At 35.8% G+C, this 18,983-nt stretch overlaps 2 protein-coding genes across 3 annotated transcripts in view; one reads left to right on the top strand and one right to left on the bottom strand.

The window, feature by feature from the left end:
• The window catches only part of LOC126921154 (neural-cadherin-like), a 103,211-nt gene extending 88,186 nt beyond the window's left edge, over nt 1–15,025 (top strand). For both annotated transcript variants that reach the window (XM_050732425.1, XM_050732424.1), the window contains exons 5-24: nt 747–884; nt 1,442–1,628; nt 2,079–2,312; nt 2,550–2,722; nt 2,881–3,030; nt 3,317–3,622; nt 3,720–3,993; nt 4,098–4,306; nt 4,665–4,997; nt 5,087–5,293; nt 5,783–6,054; nt 6,139–6,344; nt 6,499–6,641; nt 6,821–7,432; nt 7,555–7,855; nt 8,091–8,280; nt 8,376–8,617; nt 8,859–9,074; nt 9,151–9,306; nt 9,458–15,025. In XM_050732425.1, the coding sequence (XP_050588382.1) occupies nt 747–884; nt 1,442–1,628; nt 2,079–2,312; nt 2,550–2,722; nt 2,881–3,030; nt 3,317–3,622; nt 3,720–3,993; nt 4,098–4,306; nt 4,665–4,997; nt 5,087–5,293; nt 5,783–6,054; nt 6,139–6,344; nt 6,499–6,641; nt 6,821–7,432; nt 7,555–7,855; nt 8,091–8,280; nt 8,376–8,617; nt 8,859–9,074; nt 9,151–9,306; nt 9,458–9,567 (4,659 nt within the window). In that variant the 3' untranslated portion in view covers nt 9,568–15,025. The remainder of the gene's footprint in view (nt 1–746; nt 885–1,441; nt 1,629–2,078; nt 2,313–2,549; nt 2,723–2,880; nt 3,031–3,316; nt 3,623–3,719; nt 3,994–4,097; nt 4,307–4,664; nt 4,998–5,086; nt 5,294–5,782; nt 6,055–6,138; nt 6,345–6,498; nt 6,642–6,820; nt 7,433–7,554; nt 7,856–8,090; nt 8,281–8,375; nt 8,618–8,858; nt 9,075–9,150; nt 9,307–9,457) is intronic.
• A 2,690-nt stretch (nt 15,026–17,715) lies between these two features.
• Nucleotides 17,716–18,920, bottom strand: LOC126921185 (uncharacterized). The gene is made up of 2 exons (XM_050732506.1): nt 18,559–18,920; nt 17,716–18,456 (listed from the first exon to the last, which is right to left on the bottom strand). Exons 1-2 carry the CDS (start codon nt 18,790–18,792, stop codon nt 18,304–18,306), a joined length of 387 nt encoding a protein of 128 aa, XP_050588463.1. The 5' UTR covers nt 18,793–18,920; the 3' UTR covers nt 17,716–18,303.
• Between the last annotated feature and the right edge of the window lie 63 nt (nt 18,921–18,983).

Below are 18,983 nucleotides of genomic sequence, written 5' to 3'. Positions count from 1 at the left end.
CACCAGTTGTATCTACGAGCTAATATAGAATTCAGAACGTAAAATCCCGAATAAAACAAAGTATATGGGACATAAAGTATGGATTGTAGAATATGGAATACATAATACGAAATGTAAAATATGCAGCATAGAGTATAGGACACAATGCATAGAATATACCATAAAACATGAAATCTACAAATCACGATCAATGGCGTATAAATGTTTCGTATAAGGGTAAGTATATATTACGTACGACGTATGACGAGGTGAATTAATAGAAAACAAAAGCGAATATGACATTTTTATTAAACTTGTCATTTTAAGTATACATATTTATGTCAAATCCACCCAAGAGTATTTAAAATAAAAGTATTTAAAATAATGTGAGTGGAAATTATCCACTCCGTTCCATGAACGAAATTTAAATTGATTTCATACAGTTTCATATATTTCGGGGTTTTATATATTTTGATTGACGGAATAAGAAATTTAACACAGTGGCAGGCCTCGATGTGGCAACGAATAACAAATATTTTATATCCAAAATGTTAACTGATTCTTACCAGAGGAATTGAAGAATAATAGAAAGAGGAATTATAAAAATGTTCGTTTAAAAAAGGCTATAAAATTGTAGGACTTAAATTTTTATAATATTTTCAAGTTACATATGTGTACAAGTACGATATCGCTTATAGAACGACCTAGTAATTATAGTACTAAATTACTGAAACAATGTATTTATCGATAATGAATTTTTGACACAGGTCACAGCCACCGATGGGGATAAGGATAGGCCACAGAATATCGTCTACTTTTTAACTGGTCAGGGTATCGATCCTGATAATCCAGCGAATAGCAAATTCGATATTAACCGCACCAGCGGAGAAATTTACGTTCTAAAGGTTTGTTCCATTTGCCAAATTTAATTAACACGAATCAGCATAAAAATTAATGTATGTACAAACTTCGATCTACGATTACTAATTCTTTTATCACTAACAAATACGTTCTGTCTTTATTAATTTTTTATTTATTAATCATTTTAATACTTGGATGCCAAAAAATGATCGAAACAGAAGAATGCTCGCCACAAACTCTACGTGGCAAATTAAATATTTCTACGTAAGCTCATAAATCCATTAAAACGCCTCTCTAAGTACCTTAAAACTTCTACTTCAAATCGCCTCTTGCTGCTTCTATACAAAAGTTATTTAATTCGTTCAAAAGTTTACGATTTAAGTTTATTTAAAACTGATACAATGCAGCAGCGAAAGAAAGAAATTAAATTTTCGACGATAAAATCGTGTATTTAATTCGCAATCCCGGTCGAAAGTACGTTTTGTCGTCAAGAAGTATCGTACAGAAAAAAATCGTGCAGAAGTTTCAGCGAAGCTTCTTTTATTAAATTTGCCTCGCATCCTAAGTTACTTAGGGCCGTAATCTCGGTGTTACTCCACAGCCACTGGACAGGGATCAACCAAATGGAAGGCCACAGTGGCGATTCACTGTATTTGCTCAAGATGAAGGCGGAGAAGGTTTGGTTGGATATGCTGACGTTCAAGTGAACCTGAAGGACATCAACGACAATGCACCTACGTTCCCACAAGGCATTTATTTCGGGAACGTCACGGAAAACGGAACGGCAGGTAAAGTTAGATTACATTTTCACTACGAAGGAAATATTGCTTTTTCCTTCACGATGTGTTAACATAGTCTTTGCAATATATGATTCATTCGTGATACATTGTTAGAAATATGAGAATGGACAGACACGATTTATATTCAAATAACGTTTAATAATCTAGATTGGCAATCTAGAACAAATGGACATCTTTAAGTATCGATTTAAGGTTTGTGTGAAAACGATTATTATTAATCGAGAGCTCGGTGGAATGTACTAATAAAAATACATTGCTTCTAAAGAAATGAAATAAATACAGAAAGCATAATATGCAAGACGTGTATTTGTCTAAGAAAAGAAAGAATAGTGCATAAGTATTTTAGTATTTTAGCCTTCTACAGTTAAAGATTTTATCATTTACATTGCTTTTTCTATACAAATGATTAAGATCAATTTTTGCCTTACTTGTTCCCAGGAATGGTTGTAATGACCATGACAGCGGTCGACTATGACGATCCGAGTGAAGGTACAAATGCAAAACTAATCTACTCTATTGAAAAGAATGTCATCGAGGAGGAAACTGGCTCGCCAATTTTTGAGATTGAATCGGAAACCGGCGTGATAAAGACGGCAGTATGCTGTTTGGACAGAGAACGCACGCCAGATTATTCTATACAAGTGGTAGCAATGGATGGAGGGGGGTTAAAGGGTAAGTTGAAAATTAAAATGGAAACCCTCAAAGATCTTTGGAAATTTTAACTTATTAACGCATAAAGTATAAAGTATTTTAAAGATAGAAATATCAGATTTATTTCAAATCAGATTTCATGATCTTTTTGTATTTAATATTTTAAATACTTGAGAGAGTCAATAACGCGTAGAATTATTTGTTTCCTGTTTTAATTATAATCTACTGAGATTTTGATGGCATTTTTCCAATATTTAGGGACGGGGACGGCATCTATACGAGTGAAAGATATAAACGATATGCCTCCGCAATTCACAAAGGAGGAATGGTTTACGGAGGTAGACGAAACGGAAGGCCCAGATTTGCCGGAAATGCCAATTCTTACGGTCACTGTACACGATGAGGATGAGACCAATAAATTCCAGTATAAGGTACTGTTCATTGCGTCATTCGAATCGTTCCTTCTCGTATTTTTCCCCGAATTTCTTAAAGAAATTATGTTAATTGATTTAACAGAAAAGTTTTATTGTAACGATCAAAGAAAAATAATTGTAGAAATATCGTTTATCGTATTAATTTACAAACGCAGGTGATCGAAAGCAGTGGTTATGGTGCTGATAAATTTACCATGGTAAGAAATAACGATGGCACGGGTTCCTTGAAAATTGTGCAATCGTTGGACTACGAGGACCAATTGCAGAGCAACGGATTCAGATTTAGGATACAAGTTAACGATAAGGTATTTAATTAAAAAATTATACAATTCTATAGATAACTTATATTGTTAAATCTATTATTATGTTCCTACTCTATGTTCCCATACCCATTCTCCATAAATAATGAGATCATTTTTTAGCACATTTGGTACATTCTCTTGTTGTAAGATAAAGTACGAGTTACGTTATTTTCTTACATTTTTGTGTTACAGTCTTTCAGAAACATATTTCATTCTATTTGCATTTCTATATTTTCAATCAACGACTTTTGGTTTGTGATACTATGCGATAATATTCTCTATCTCGTAGGGCGAAGACAATGACAACGACAAGTATCACGTTGCCTATTCCTGGGTAGTCGTGAAGCTACGCGACATAAATGATAATCAACCGCAATTCGAGAAGGCGAATATTGAGACCACGGTTCCTGAAAATGCTCGCATTGGAAGCAGTCTCGAAACATTCACAGCCACCGATCCTGATCAGGGTGGTAAAAGCAAAGTGTTCTATTCGATCGATAGAAGTTCCGATCGTAAGAGGCAATTCTCGATCAACGAAAATGGCACGGTATCGATTCAGAGAAGTCTCGACCGTGAAGAAACCCCGAGGCATCAGGTAAATTATAAAACCATATTGTTTTTAAATAATATCTAGATTACACTACTGTACACTGTACTTAGATTCGAGACCAATAAAAAATTATTCGTTCCAGGTGAAAATCTTGGCCATCGACGATGGAATTCCACCTAAAACAGCAACAGCCACGTTAACAGTAATCGTACACGACATAAACGATAATCCACCACGATTTCTGAAAGATTATAGACCCGTGCTACAGGAACACTCGCAACAGAAAAAAGTAGTAGAGATCTCAGCGACGGATGATGACGATCGATCGAAGAGCAATGGACCACCGTTTACTTTCAGGATGGATCCAAAGGCAGACGATGTGATTCGTGCCAGTTTCAAAGTTGAGAGCGATAACAGTGAGTCTGGATCCAATCCTATTACGTTCCCGTTTCAGTGGAACGTTGTTAGTTGTAGTTCGATAGTTCTCGCTAACAAACGCCGGTTTTCTATTTCCTTGCAGAGGGAGCGAACGGGGATGGCATGGCTATTGTGTCATCGTTACTATCGTTTAACAGAGAACAACAAAAGGAGTACTTGATACCGATCGTTATCAAAGACACAGGAACTCCATCAATGTCTGGGACCAGTACTTTAACTGTTATTATCGGGGATATTAACGATAACAAAATGCAGCCTGGATCGAAGGACATTTTTGTATATAACTACGCAGTATGTATTTCATTTCTATATTTAAATTGCATATAATTTTCTATTTATTTTGACTTTTTAGAAGTAAAAGGAATTTATGTTATTTAATATCAATTTTTATCCCAGAAACTAAGATGTAAATAAAATCAAAATACTATTTTCATACATGACTTATGTGTAATATAATTACTGTGCTATAATTACATAATTACTGTACTTATTTGAAAACTCGATACTATAATACGTTAGAATGAAATAGCGCATTAATCTGGCTAAATAAATGCTCAAAGAATTAAAGATTATATTTCAAAGTTATTATTCAATATATAATTATAATTAAAGGTTCGTATAATTTGACTTGGTCGAGTTTGATTCACAGGGACAATCACCAGACACAGAAATAGGCAGAGTTTACGTATTCGATTTGGACGATTGGGATTTACCGGATAAAAAGTTCTATTGGGAGGGTTTAGAGCACGCTCAATTCAAACTGGATGAGGACACCGGTATGATTTATATGAAATCAGGCACTCACGACGGTAGATATCATCTACGTTTCAAAGTCTACGATCGGAAGCACACGCAAACAGATGTCCCAGCAAACGTGACAGTCACGGTGAAAACGATTCCTTTCGAAGCTGTATTAAATTCTGGTTCGGTTCGAATATCTGGTATAACAGACGAAGATTTCATTCGTGTTTGGGATTATAAAGTAATTGTTCTATTTAATTATAGACTATTAACTCGTTCTTTTTTATATGAAACCTATATTTAATGAATTTTTAATCTTTTCTCTTCCAGTCACAAACTATATCGCGTAGCAAAGCAGAATTATTTAGAGATAAATTGGCACATTTGTTAAATATCGATAGAGAAAATGTAGACGTGTTTAGCGTTCAATTACGTAGAATGCATCCACCGTTGACAGACGTCAGATTCGCGGCCCATGGATCGCCGTATTATAAGCCTGTAAGATTGAATGGAATCGTACTAATGCATCGTGAAGAAGTAAGTTAATATGAATTAATTCATGGCATTTCTCTTCTTTCTAAATCTTTTGAAGATTCTGAATCTTCTAAATCTTCCCATTGAATATTTTTGGCTTCTAATTAAATGGAATATCAGTGAAAATATCAGATTATTATAAATATAGGAATATTGGATTACTTCAGCTTTTAGCAAAATTTGGTATCAGAGATACATCTTTTTCATGACACTTTTACATACTAGGGATGAATCCTATTATGAAGGAATTATCAACAACATTCAATCCGATATTATCACATAAATTAATACTTAATGAAATTATTATTTAACATGCAATATTTCATAAATTGGATATTGTTTTTACTGAAGCAAGAATTTCATGAATTGACCTGTCTAATAATTTATTTATTTATTATTTATTTATAAATAAAGACTAAAATATATTTCACACGGTGTAATTCACGCTTAAACAAATCAATTTGATTAAAAAAATAATTTTAATTCAATTAGATCGAGAAAGAGGTCGGTATTAACATAACGATGGTCGGCATCGACGAGTGTTATTACGAGAATGAAGTATGCGAGGGTAGTTGCACAAACACCTTGGATATTAGCAGTTTACCATACATGGTCAATGCAAACAGAACCGCCCTAGTGGGCGTGCGGGTGGATGTAATCGCCGAATGTACATGCGGAGCTCGGAACTTCAGTAAAGGGGAATCATGTAGAAACAGCCCTTGTTATAACGGAGGTCGTTGCGTGGAAGGTCGATTTGGGTTATCGTAAGTCTATCAACTCGTGAAATTTAGCATGTGATGTATTATACTAGCATATTAATTTTATTTAATCTATTTTTTATTACGCAGATGTCAGTGTCCTGCTGGATATAATGGTCCAAGATGTCAGCAAACTGCGAGAAGTTTCCGTGGAAATGGCTGGGCTTGGTATCCTGCACTAGAAATGTGCGATAACAGTCATCTGAGCTTCGAATTCATCACTAAGAAACCTGACGGATTACTATTATACAATGGGCCTATTGTTCCCCCTGAGGCTGACGAAATTATGGTTTCTGGTAAGCAAATATAGATCATAAGATAATAATAGATTTCTTAAGGTAATAATAGCTTCCTCTATGATATCTTTGCCAGAATTTAAGTCTAATAAATCAGCGATTTTTACAGTAACACATGAAATAACATACTATTACGTAATGTACGTATTTACAGATTTTATATCCGTTGAACTGGAACGTGGAATACCTCGACTGTTGATAGACTTCGGTTCCGGTACTTTAGAGTTAAAAGTGAAGCCGAAAAGAACTTTGGACGACGGAGAATGGCACAGACTCGACATCTTTTGGAACACGGAGGTCAGAATTATCTTTTAAATCATAATTTAAATATCTCTATATGTGTCAAAATGAGAAAATAAAATTAAAATTATTAAAATGATTTCCTTCTTCTAGAAGAATAAGGTTACAACTAGATTACATCCAGTTTACAATGATCGCTTATAATTAATTCCATGGAATCCTATTTTATTTTACAGACGGTGAAATTAATCATCGATTATTGCAAATCCGCGGATATCTCAGAACCGGAAGACGGCACGCCACCAGAATTCAACGACACCAGTTGCCAAGCTCAAGGCACCATACCACCCTTCAACGAATATCTAAACGTAAACGCGCCACTTCAAATCGGTGGTTTATATGTCGAGCAATTCGATCCAACTCATTACAAGTGGAAGCATATGCCAGTTGGTAAAGGTTTCGATGGCTGCATCAAGAACCTCTTTCACAATAGCAAGCTTTACGATCTAGCACATCCTGGATTATCAAGAAACAGCGTAGCTGGCTGCCCTCAAACCGAGGAAATCTGCAACAACCAGGAATCCACCTTCCGTTGCTGGGAACACGGTACTTGCGTAGGAAGCTTCACTGAAGCTAGATGTCAATGTAACCCAGGATGGACTGGTCCAGGATGTATGACATCCACTATACCAACGACATTCAAACCACAAAGTTACGTCAAATACGCGTTGTCGTTCGAACCGGATAAATATTCCACTCAAGTACAGCTGAGATTCCGCACCCGAGAGGTCCATGGTGAATTGTTTAGGGTCAGCGATCAGCATAATAGAGAATACGCTATTTTGGAGGTGATTATTCACGTTATCACATTTTAGAAGCGAATATAATGTTCATTTAAATAAAGAAAGGGAAATAGCTAATTAAATGAATAAAATATTCAATTATAGTTATTGCATCTTTTGATTTCTAGATCAAGGACAGCAGACTGCATTTCCGTTACAATTTGAACAGCCTGAGAACTGAGGAACGAGACATATGGCTGACTGCGATAGCTGTTGATGATGGACAGTGGCATACAGTTAGAGTATCGAGATACGGATCAGCTGCAACTTTGGAATTGGATGGTGGTGAAGGAAGAAGATTCAATGAAACCTTCTCCTTCGAAGGACACCAGTGGCTATTGGTTGACAAACAGGAAGGAGTTTTCGCGGGCGGCAAGGCTGAGTACACTGGAGTGCGGACGTTTGAAGTGTACGCGGATTATCAGAAAGGTAAACATTTTATAATTTTTGATAATCAAGTTGAAGAAGAATAGAAATAAAGACTGTGGAAAATGACATATTCAATTATATATAGACAAAAGTTCTTGAACGGAAAGGTGCAAAATTAAATAGTTAGAAAGGTATTGTGTGATAAAATACAAAAAATAAGATGCAATTATAAAAAGACTTCAGTGTTCACAGGATGATGCGAGGAGGAAGTTAATATAATTTTTCGTTTGAACAGGATGTCTGGATGACATAAGACTAGAGGGCAAACATCTTCCATTACCACCTGCTATGAATGGAACACAATGGGGTCAAGCAACCATGGCCAGAAATTTGGAAAGAAACTGTCCTTCGAATAAACCCTGTGCCAACGTCATTTGTCCAGAACCATTCGAATGTATCGATCTTTGGAACGAATATGACTGCACGTAAGTATTGTAAAATTTAAAGAACGCTATCTTTAATTTACAGGTTTGTATACATACGTATGATTTGATAAATCTTATCTTCTCTATGTTCCTAGATGTGGAGAAGGAAGAATTCCATCGCCTGATAGCAAAGGATGCATGGACAAAAACGAATGCATAGATTATCCTTGTTTGAACGGTGGTAGATGTATCAATCAAGATCCACGCTTTAGATATAGGTGTATTTGTCCCGATGGTTTCTGGGGAGAAAATTGCGAGCTCGTTCAAGAGGGACAAACGTTGAAACTCAGTATGGGAGCTTTGGCAGCTATTTTAGTTTGTCTTTTGATTATTCTTGGTAAGTATCGCGTGGACAAGATGTATTACACGCGTAAAAAGCTACAGAAAGGAACATAACTTTCTAAAATGAAAAATTACGCACTAACTAAAAGAATTCTACTATAGTTAATCAGTATCGTTCCTTTAATATCCCTCATCCATTAAAAATGTATCTTTAGGAAAAAATAATTGAAACATCAAAAGAATTTAAAAATCAACTAATACAGAAAGCGATTAATGATATTCATATTATGTTGTAGTTCTCGTCTTAGTGTTTGTCGTCTATAATAGAAGAAGAGAATCTCATATTAAGTACCCTGGGCCTGATGACGATGTGAGAGAAAATATCATCAACTACGATGACGAGGGTGGCGGAGAAGATGATATGACCGCATTCGACATTACCCCGCTTCAAATTCCTATTGGTGGCCCTATTCCTGAAATGGGCGGGAAGCTACCACCATGTAAAATACCCTGTAAGTAATTCTCGTTGTTATATATATCCAAGATAACGGATAATCGGATATTGATACCATTGCAAATATTTTACAGACACACTAGGACCAGAACCAAACGTGGGCATCTTTATAGAAGACCACAAAAAGAGAGCTGACAGTGATCCAAACGCACCACCGTTCGATGATCTACGAAATTATGCATACGAGGGTGGCGGAAGCATCGCAGGTTCATTGTCATCGTTAGCCTCCGGTAAGTACTTCTGTTTTCGTTTAATATTAAGAACGAATGAAAATTAAGATTATCGATTACAGATTCTTTGCAAAAAGGATACTCGACTGTTGCTTGATTCACCCATAAGAGTAAGAGAAATATATGTGAATAATTATTTTAAAATCAACAGGAACAGACGACGAGCAGCACGAGTACGAGTACTTAGGTGCTTGGGGACCGAGATTCGACAAGCTAGCCGACATGTACGGACCGGCGGAAGAAAGCGAAGAAGAAGACTAAGAATATCATAAAGGATGTCTACAATCTGTAAGCTCGCACGATTTGTACACCCTCGGAGAAACAGTGTTTGCGTGAGCTTAAAAGAGAAGAAGGAAGAAAAGAAGAGAGGAAAAATGAAGAAAGAGACTATCCCCTTAAAAACGCGTGTGCTCGAACGAACTTTCTATTACGAAGACAAGAAAAAAGAAGACATACGACAGAATCGAAGAAACCGTAAAAACCAGTGTCTTTTGCGTTATTCGAGCAACAAAGACGTTCCGTTTTGTTGATGAAACAAGTGCACGTTTCCAGGCGCATATTTTTTGCGATGTGCACACGCGGACAAGAACGAGGCGGCCACACGGTGTGCGCGATTACGAGAAAATGAAAGAGAGAGAGAGAGAGAGAGAGAGAAGAATTAACACCCTCTGGTCGAAATTTTATAAAAATGAAGCTACTCGTCGATGTTGATGTCGATTTCACGAAAAGAGCTTTCTATCCATTTCCCTCAGCCGTAAAAAAAGAAAAAGCAAACGAACGTTATCGCAATAAGAATCTCTATCGAATCATGATCAATCGTCACGACACACCGTAGGTGGCGCATAATTCTCAAAGGGTGTAATACCTATCTGTATAGCACGTTACGCGTATACGTAGTGAATTCGCGCGTGTCAGCCTGCACGCGAGACTTTTCTATTATAATAAAATAAATCTATATATATATTATATATGTACGATTCATTATTTTTAGTCACAGTCATAGTTACTATTTCTCGGTACAACCGTTCTCGATGTCTCGGTATTCGATCGGTTAAAATTATCATCGGCGCGACAGCATCGGTTCTACTGGAATTATATTCGTGAACACGTTACTACTGCCAGCCGTGCGCGTGATAGGTCGTTTCTGTTTTACCTCATCTACATTGGGTCACCGAGTGGCCGTATATGATACTTTCAAGGGCATTTCTCATTTATCCGTCTTCTAAATCCCACTGAACTTATTCATCGTATTCGGATGTTCAGATGTAGCTGGCGGGAATTTTTTCGTTTCTTCCGCGAACGCGCACCGGCTAATAGGAACTCCCCGTGTAACGTACCATGAACTCGTATATTGACGTTGTTGAGTATAAGGGAAGAGATATCTTGAGTAAAATGGTTCATTCGCGACGCCTTCCTGGTTCGCGCGATGCGAACGATCCTAATGTAGTCTATCGTACTAAAAATAGGGATTATTTAAGAGAGTGCGAGAGAACGAGAGAGAGAGAGAGAGAGAGAGAGAGCGAAAGAGAGCGAGCGAGAGAGAGAGAGAGAGAAAAAGAGAGACACGTTTAGTTGTTGTTCGCGAGTCGTGAACCATCCTCATCGTTGTCATCGTCGCCGTCACCGTCACCCGCATTAGTTATTGATAGTATTATTATTGACATTACGATAAATATATATATTATAAATATGGATTTATATAAATAAATAAATGAATAAATATAAATAAATAAATATATATATATATATAGAAAGAGAGTTAAAAGAGAGAGAAGCGCACGGCGGAAGACAAAGGGTACTGCAACGCATGCGTGCGGCGCATGAAAGTCCGCATAAACAAATTGAGAATTACCGCGCGCGTATGTAATTATAATTAATATTATATAGCGGTATAAATATAAATATGAATATAAATATATATACATATATATATATATATATATTATATATATATAAATGAAAGAATCGCATACAAACGAAATCACATTGAAATGAAGATTAAAAAGACAAAAATTAACAAAAAAAAAAAAAAGAAAGAGAAACAGAGAAAGGAAGAGGAAAGAACCGTAATGGCACGATACGAGGGGCCGGTTGTCGAGAAAAGCTCACGATTCAAGTCTCGACGTAGGGTTAATATTTATTTTCTGTCGATGGTCGAACCGAACCGGTCAACAAGTTGCAATTACATGAAAGAAAACAGTGGAATGAAGAAGTGAAAGCAAAAAAAAAAAAAGAAAAAGAAGAAAGACGAGAAAAATGAGAAGGAAAAAGAATGGAATGAAGGAAAAGCGGAGGAACGAGGGAAGAGAAAAATCGGCGAGCGTGCGAAAAAGGAAATGACGCGAAAAGTCCCTTCTACGTCGCAGCATTGATGGCGGGTTCGATACCGCGAATGATTTCGTTGCTCGATCAATGCCCTTGGTTGATCGTAAGCGAAAAATCGTTTATGCTACGACGATAATAAGGATAGCGTCAACCTAGTGCATCTCCATGCATGTGTCTCGACTGATTTGTAAAATTCTCTACGGAAATATTAATAGTCAATTTATCGATTAGGTGAAGCCCCGTCGGATCGAGTGATCCGGGCGTAGTGTTTAAGCACTTGTACGAATATTGTAAGTAACGTCGTGTATTTCGGTGTGCCGGTGCCGCTCGTAATGTGCCGCGATCGGTACCGAGCATCTCTGTATAATTGTCCTACCAAGATTCGTCGTCTTGCGTATCGTTTCCCGGCAATATTTGTGATATTACGTTTTCCGCGCCCGTTGTCTTCGACGTCCGTTTACGTCTGTTCCTCATGAGCCTCTGAGAACATCGAGAAACACATCGAAATCTCACTTTAAGCTACGTTCACATCGCGCGTACGGGTTTGTCCCCATATCTAATTTTTCATTATTTTTCTCTAGATGTTACCATCTTATATGTTCGCCCGAGATATTCGTTTTCGTAGATACGATAACTAATCGCTGTTCCCTCTTTTCTTGTTATTATTGAAATTACTTGATTTGATGATCACGGAGGGGAAAAATGATAAGTCACATTTGTTTTTCACGCGAGTAATTTTAAAATCCAGTACCTTCTCGACTAATCACATATCTATAACCTTCTCTTTTTAACCCCTTTTTAATCGCTAAATAACTTCAAGATCAGAAAATCGACAAAGTTGTACTTATCGTATTTTTCTCCTGTACTTTTCGTTTCTAAGTATCACCAGACTTTCTACTGAATTACGATAGATCGCAGCAAGATTCTAGATATTGGTAAAGTTTCGTTCTCGAATGTTCAGCTTAAATGAATCTCTATATTGTTAAGACATCTTCTTATAAAATTGTTTCTAACGATAAGATTCGTAATATCGAACAATCCGAATTTCTATTATCACTTCGATTATCCGTAATCGTTCTTTCAACGAACGATTAAACTTTCCATTCTATGCTACCGAAAATGTAGCTGAGTGTTTCTCAAAGATTGTTAATCCGAATTCGTTGCCTCTTTATCAACCGAAACAGATTTTATCCTTCTCGACATACCGAGACCGCTACACTTCACGTTTCTCGATGTCGATAAGGTTCTTTACCATTGAATTATCGTTGTTTCATTGTCTCACCGTCCTCCTTCGTAGTACACCATTTCGTTTCTCCGGCCATTCCTATCGTCGATTTTACCCCGCCAAGTAGTTTCTAAGCAGAGACAGTATTCGACGGACTGGCGTTATAGGAGGACGAACGGTTTATCGTTGAGTAACTGATAATGAGTTGAATAGCGCGCACAAGCGCGCACGTGTGTGTACAGTGGCAAAAAAAGAAGAAAAGGAAAAGAAAAGAAAAACGGTTGTCGCGTGATTTTTGAAAAGAGTAACTCGGCAGATTAGGACGATCCTCGATTTCTTGGAGATTGGCTTTGCAAGAAGGAATTAATAGGTCCCCTGAAACTACATTGTTCTAGGACATCTCCCCTTATTCGATAAACAAATCCAATTAGACGTATAGTTTGATAATGCAAAGCCTTATCAAACTATCGGACATTTTTTTAAAATAATAGATACGTTAAAAGAATAATAGGAAATATTACGTTCGTTTCAACATATTGTCGAAAACATAACGTGTATGTACGTTCATTTACCAACATCAGGCAGTAGAAACGTGGATATAGTAAGAACGTTCTTCGTTAAAACGAAGACTTTAATTATTCTTCATTACGTAATTCCATATAACTGTAATGGTGTAACATAATTTTAAAAAGATCTAAATGTTAGTAAAGTCAACTTCCGAGACTCACTTTTACGATGCGCAAGTTTTCAGCGTCATTCGACAATTTGATAAGAAGCGTTTATCTCCATTCGCTTGACCTAGGCACCTCGAAAAATTTGCGCGATACCTGAAAGGACGCAGAACCTTACGAACAGCGAATCAACGAAAAATTATGCAATTTTTTCGTTCTTATAAAAATTTCATGTCCTTGCTCATATTACGAGGCGAAGTAAAATTTACATGTAAAATAACGCCGAATTCATTCACTTCGACGATACGAAAACATCTGATATTTGCGATCGAAATGAAACAAATGGTACATCGACGGGCTAGCAAGCTGTGTTTTTTATCCTAACATCTTCGTTAAACCGAAACTCTCGATATCGTATATTCGTTAGTATATATTTTTATATAACTTGAAAGCGGAAGCAGTTCGTAAGGTGCAAAGGGAATATCGTTCAGAGCCCGCTAACCATCCGATGTAAATATATAATATTTGCAAAACGTGTCAGATTCGTTGAAGAAGTATTCGTTACGATTTCGTTTGCCACTGATGGAGCGTATTTAGTTGCGAAACGTACAAAAGAGAGAGGAAGCTGTTGACGCGAGCTCGAGGAAGGATCGAGTAGAAAGAAGAAAGAAAGAAACGATCGTTGCGACGAAAACGTTCCTTATCCTCATTCCATAAGATCGTTTTCGTAGTTGGTCGAAAACAATCTCTATTTTTAAGAAATAGAAACCTAAGTAGCTTCGTTTTTAGTAATTAATACGAAATTCTGTAGTCAGCTGATATTTATAAATCTTTCTGTTTCTAACGTATATTTAGAAACGTTTTCTTCGTATTTTCTGTTTATTTATATTTATAAATAACGATTAGTAACATAGCCTGAATTTTGAATAATAGCAATAACGGATTTCTTAATACATTGTAAATGTTCAAAGCGTGTCACGAATGACGAGTAAGTGAGTCTAGAGAAAGGAAATCTGTAAATTTTGTAGAATAATTGTGAATATTTAACGTTTCTTTATGTACGCGGTAATTACCAACACTTGTGTCATTTATATTTTTAACGTCACGACGTATGTATTAACCGATACACTGATCATACAATACAATTCATTATACGAAACGAATTTAATTTCATCGAATCAGCATATCTTTTATACGAAAGAAAGAGAGAGAGAGAGAAAAAAGGATACTCCTGACAAGACGACAGCGTTCTCAGGATCGATTTACTTTTCAAGCAATATCGTTTTGTATTATACACCGGATTTCATGTATTTCGAAAATGTTAAACTTTACAGCCGTCGAATTGCTTGAACGACCCAAAAGTCAGCGTCGATCGAACGATATTAAGTTAAGGTACCATTTGAGGCACACACGGCTCAACTTTTTTACCGAAACCGAGTTAGCACGTGAACAAGAACGTCGAAATGTATTTAAGAATAAACGAGAATGAAAAAAAAAATCGAAAAAGAAAGAGCGAAGCGTACTTATGTTCGAGAAGATCTCAAAATGTTGAGATCGGAAAATGACGAATGTAGGTATCGAGTTTTCCGATCGAGGCGAATAATCTGTAATAAAAGAAGAGAAAACGTGAAAGAATGGCAGCCACGCGAACTCACGTTACATATCTGTAAAACTTTTTTCCAAGCACTGCCTAATCGTGCACAAAGAACCGAAGCAGCTCATGCCTCGATCTCAAACTAATTGAGATTGAAACGGAACGATGCGAAGATAATATCTACAACGGCACTAGTCCGCTTTGATCGAATGCTCAGCGACGACAGAAACTTTTTCTTCCGGGTTCGGAATTCTTTCTAGCTGTCTTTGTTCGTTTGTCGTCATCAGAACGCTTTTCAACGAACGCAGTTTGTATTTGCGATGGCGACCGAGTGAAACACATCTGCGTATATCGAAAAACGAAACATTGCTCACGAGGATGGGAATATTCGGTTGCATATGCGTACTCGATGTATCTTCTCCTTCCTGTTCGATATGAAGTCAAGAATTTCAATATCGATATCGTCTTCTCTTTTTTAGAGTATCTAGTTACAATAACTTTGAAAGTAATTCTAGTCAAAAAATTAGAATATTTTTAATTAATATATCCTGAGATTTTTTTATTGATAGATTAATAATATTTCAATTAATATGTTAATTTTTATTTCAAAATTTCCTTCAGATCGGAGATACATGCTTTTGTCCATATAACTTGCTCGTAATGTTATAATTCGTTTAAATACGATTTTTCTTCGATATCGTAATGTTTGATATACTCGTGAATATTGTATTGTCCTGATTTCATATTAAAAAGGATCAAATTAATGTCGCATTGCATCCAACAGAAATATTTCTGGACATCGAGCAAGCAAGTACTTTTTCACATTGTCTTGGTCACCGCTCCACCCCACTGCGACCTTCCTCCCGAAGAAATCGATAATTTATAAAAACGATGAATCAGTGTGGCGCGACGCGAGAAACAGAAAAGAAAAAAGAAAGTATATCGAGGAAAATGTAAAAGCACGATCGAGGAGCCGACTTATTATCGTCGGTCAGCGATAATGGATAAATCATTGTAATATATACACTTCGGTGACAAAATGATTGTAACGCTGCCACTGAACACATCCCGTGTAGTACAATTACCGTATATATAGTATTCCACAGTATACTGGTACACACCGTATTATTAATTGAATTGATATTTATTAACGATTAATTATTACATTATTATCACTATATTATCTATACCATTTGTACTTTGCATTTCAGTTGGAATGAAATAAATGCCTTCTTTTTCATAAAAATAAACCAACCGTCGTATTTTAAATAATACAAATCTAGATAAACCCCTGGATAAATTTTCTTTAGTTTTTTTTTTTTTTTTAAATCGCGCTCTTCCGCTCGATATTTTCTTTCGCCTAGTCAGAATGCAGGATGCAGAAATCGCTAACTAACGTTACCTTGCGATCGTCCTCGCGGAAGATAAATTCCATAAATTCCAGGGAAATAGCAGTGACGGAGTATGAAAAATTACGAAGAAGAAATAGATTTATTTGATATAAAGAATACTTGTACTCGCAAACATTTAATTTTTTTCACATCTGAAATACATCGCTTTTCATTTCGAACAATATTTTTCCTGTGCTGTGCGTAAGTTCGAAAAATTGCTCAAATCGTCGTTTCTAAAGATGGACGTACAATAGTGTGCAAAAATAATGAAAATAAAACAAACTAGCGATACACAGACATTTAATATCGTACAGATATTTAACTGTTGCGATGTTTCAGTACAACTATTTAACTGTTAATTCTGAAAATAAATTACTATCAGGGGAAATGCGTGTTTAGAGGAAAAGTTTAGAGGATATGACTGTGAAAGATAGGTATGACGCGTAGGTAAGTGAAAGGATGAAGTTAAAAGTCAAGAACTGATCGAAATTACGTCAATAAGCGTAATATACTCGAATGATTGATTTATCGTTTAATATGTTTTATAATTCTAAAATTATTTCTTACAGTTTCCACTCTTAGAGTGACTTCGTTCGAAACGTTAATTATTAAAATTATCTACTGCTATTAACGCCACTTTTACTATTACTTCTTTTACTGCTTCTCCTACGAACTTTACAACGGCACGCTTTGGTTTCTTCAATTAAAAATGGAAATTCTTGTTCCACTCTTGCCCATAATTTCTCTTGAACGTGAGTTAAGAAACACATTGTTCCACAATCTCTGTAGAAAAACAGATTCAATTTTAAAGTGATATATTTAATCCAGCAATATTTCGTTCGTTCGATTTTTTCCAAATATTTGTCCATCCTCCAACACTCGACGTTACGTACGTATAACATTGTATTTTAACACGCTACTTATCAATTACATTTACTGGCCATTTCTTTTCTTTCTTTCTTTTTTCTCAAAAACATTAGAACAGAAAATTTCGTTGTACGAGTTACTTTTATTATTAATAATCCGTACACGACGAAAGATCGTCTCATAGTTGTAAAGCAATTCGATCCTACAGCCTTCGATCCTCTAATTAATTTTTCATTTCGATATTAAACCAATTTAATTACAACGAAATATATATGTAGAAATACTATCAATAAATTAAGATTTATATGCTAACTTCAATGAATTTTCTGTCTTATACGGAGTGCTACGAAATTGTACGTTAAGAAATTTCTTAAGAGCTTTTATATTTAAGAAGGTTTATGTATCTGATTAGGGAAGACTCGGATAAATTGAGGATATTATACAGACAAGACAGAAACAAGACTACAGAAATAAGAAAATGTAGAAAATATAAAAAATATATATGTGAATCACAACTCGGATCAAATAAAGGAAACTTGAAAAATCAGAGAAATGAAACAGTCAAGGTAGACCAAGTAAATGAAGCAAATGAATCGAACGAATCGATCGATTGGATATGACGGACTTAATCGGTTTAACTTGATCGTAATTATAAACGAAAATTGTACCTAAGGATAATATAATCCACAGCATCCACAACGTGAAGCGTAAGTATAAGAAACGTAATTGACGCAGTGTAAGTTAGAACAATGGTCCAAGATTTATTTGTTAAAAACGAAACCGCTGCATCTTCCAATCCGAACCGTCGAAGTGTCTACTTTTTAAAAATCAAATACATTCTCGTAGATATCGATCTAATTTTATAAAGTGTATATTCGTTTCAATTATTTTTAACCTAATTAAACTATTATGTTTATGACATTTCTAAGGTGTTACTCTTTTTCTAATATCGTATGGAATATTAAATCGTAATATTACATAACAGATACAGGACGGTAACGTTGTCGATAAGAGGACGTCTATCGGTGTCCAAATACAGGCCAATGCGAATTCCAAGATAAATGCAGTGGCTAGAAACTAGAAATAAGCGAGTCAAACGAAAGTTAGGCGGGTAAATAAAATTGTTACAGAAGGTATTGTTTGAGAGAACGAATGATAAAAATTGGTTATCGCACTAACCTCGTACAGTATCAGAAAAACCATTTTTGGCGCGTGAAAGGATCGTGGAAAGAGTGTAGAATTTACGATAATGATATATATACCAATGCTGAAGAAAACCGAACTAAACGGTGGTCCTGATAGCAGCGATTCGCAATCTTCGTCTTCCATAGCATTGGCGAAACATGTTCGGAAAATCTGGAGTCCGAAAATATTTAGCAAGAGCGCCCAAATAGTATGAAGCAATTTTGCCATTTCTTATCTCTAGTTCTCTTTCTCAAAATAAATATTTCAAATATTTCATAGATTATTAAAAAGGACTCGTTAAAACGTATTTCACAAATTAATCTACAAGACGTATTGTACGAATTACCTTTCGATTATTGGTGTTCGATAATCGAGAAAACAGATGGCAGCTTTGATCTTTAAATATTTATTCCGCTTAA

This window comes from Bombus affinis, chromosome 10 (genome assembly GCF_024516045.1).
Source record: "Bombus affinis isolate iyBomAffi1 chromosome 10, iyBomAffi1.2, whole genome shotgun sequence".
In the NCBI taxonomy this organism is placed as follows: Eukaryota; Metazoa; Arthropoda; class Insecta; order Hymenoptera; family Apidae; genus Bombus; species Bombus affinis.
The sequence above is the reverse complement of the archived record's forward strand: the minus strand, read 5'-3'. Positions and strand labels throughout refer to the sequence as shown.

Excerpts from the sequence above, each read along its gene's own strand:
- LOC126921185 (XM_050732506.1), bottom strand. The coding sequence starts at position 18,792 with ATGGCAAAATTGCTTCATACTATTTGGGCGCTCTTGCTAAATATTTTC. Across the intron at positions 18,457-18,558 it reads TTTTTCTGATACTGTACGAG|TTTCTAGCCACTGCATTTAT; the intron begins GTTAGTGCGATA and ends GCTTATTTCTAG.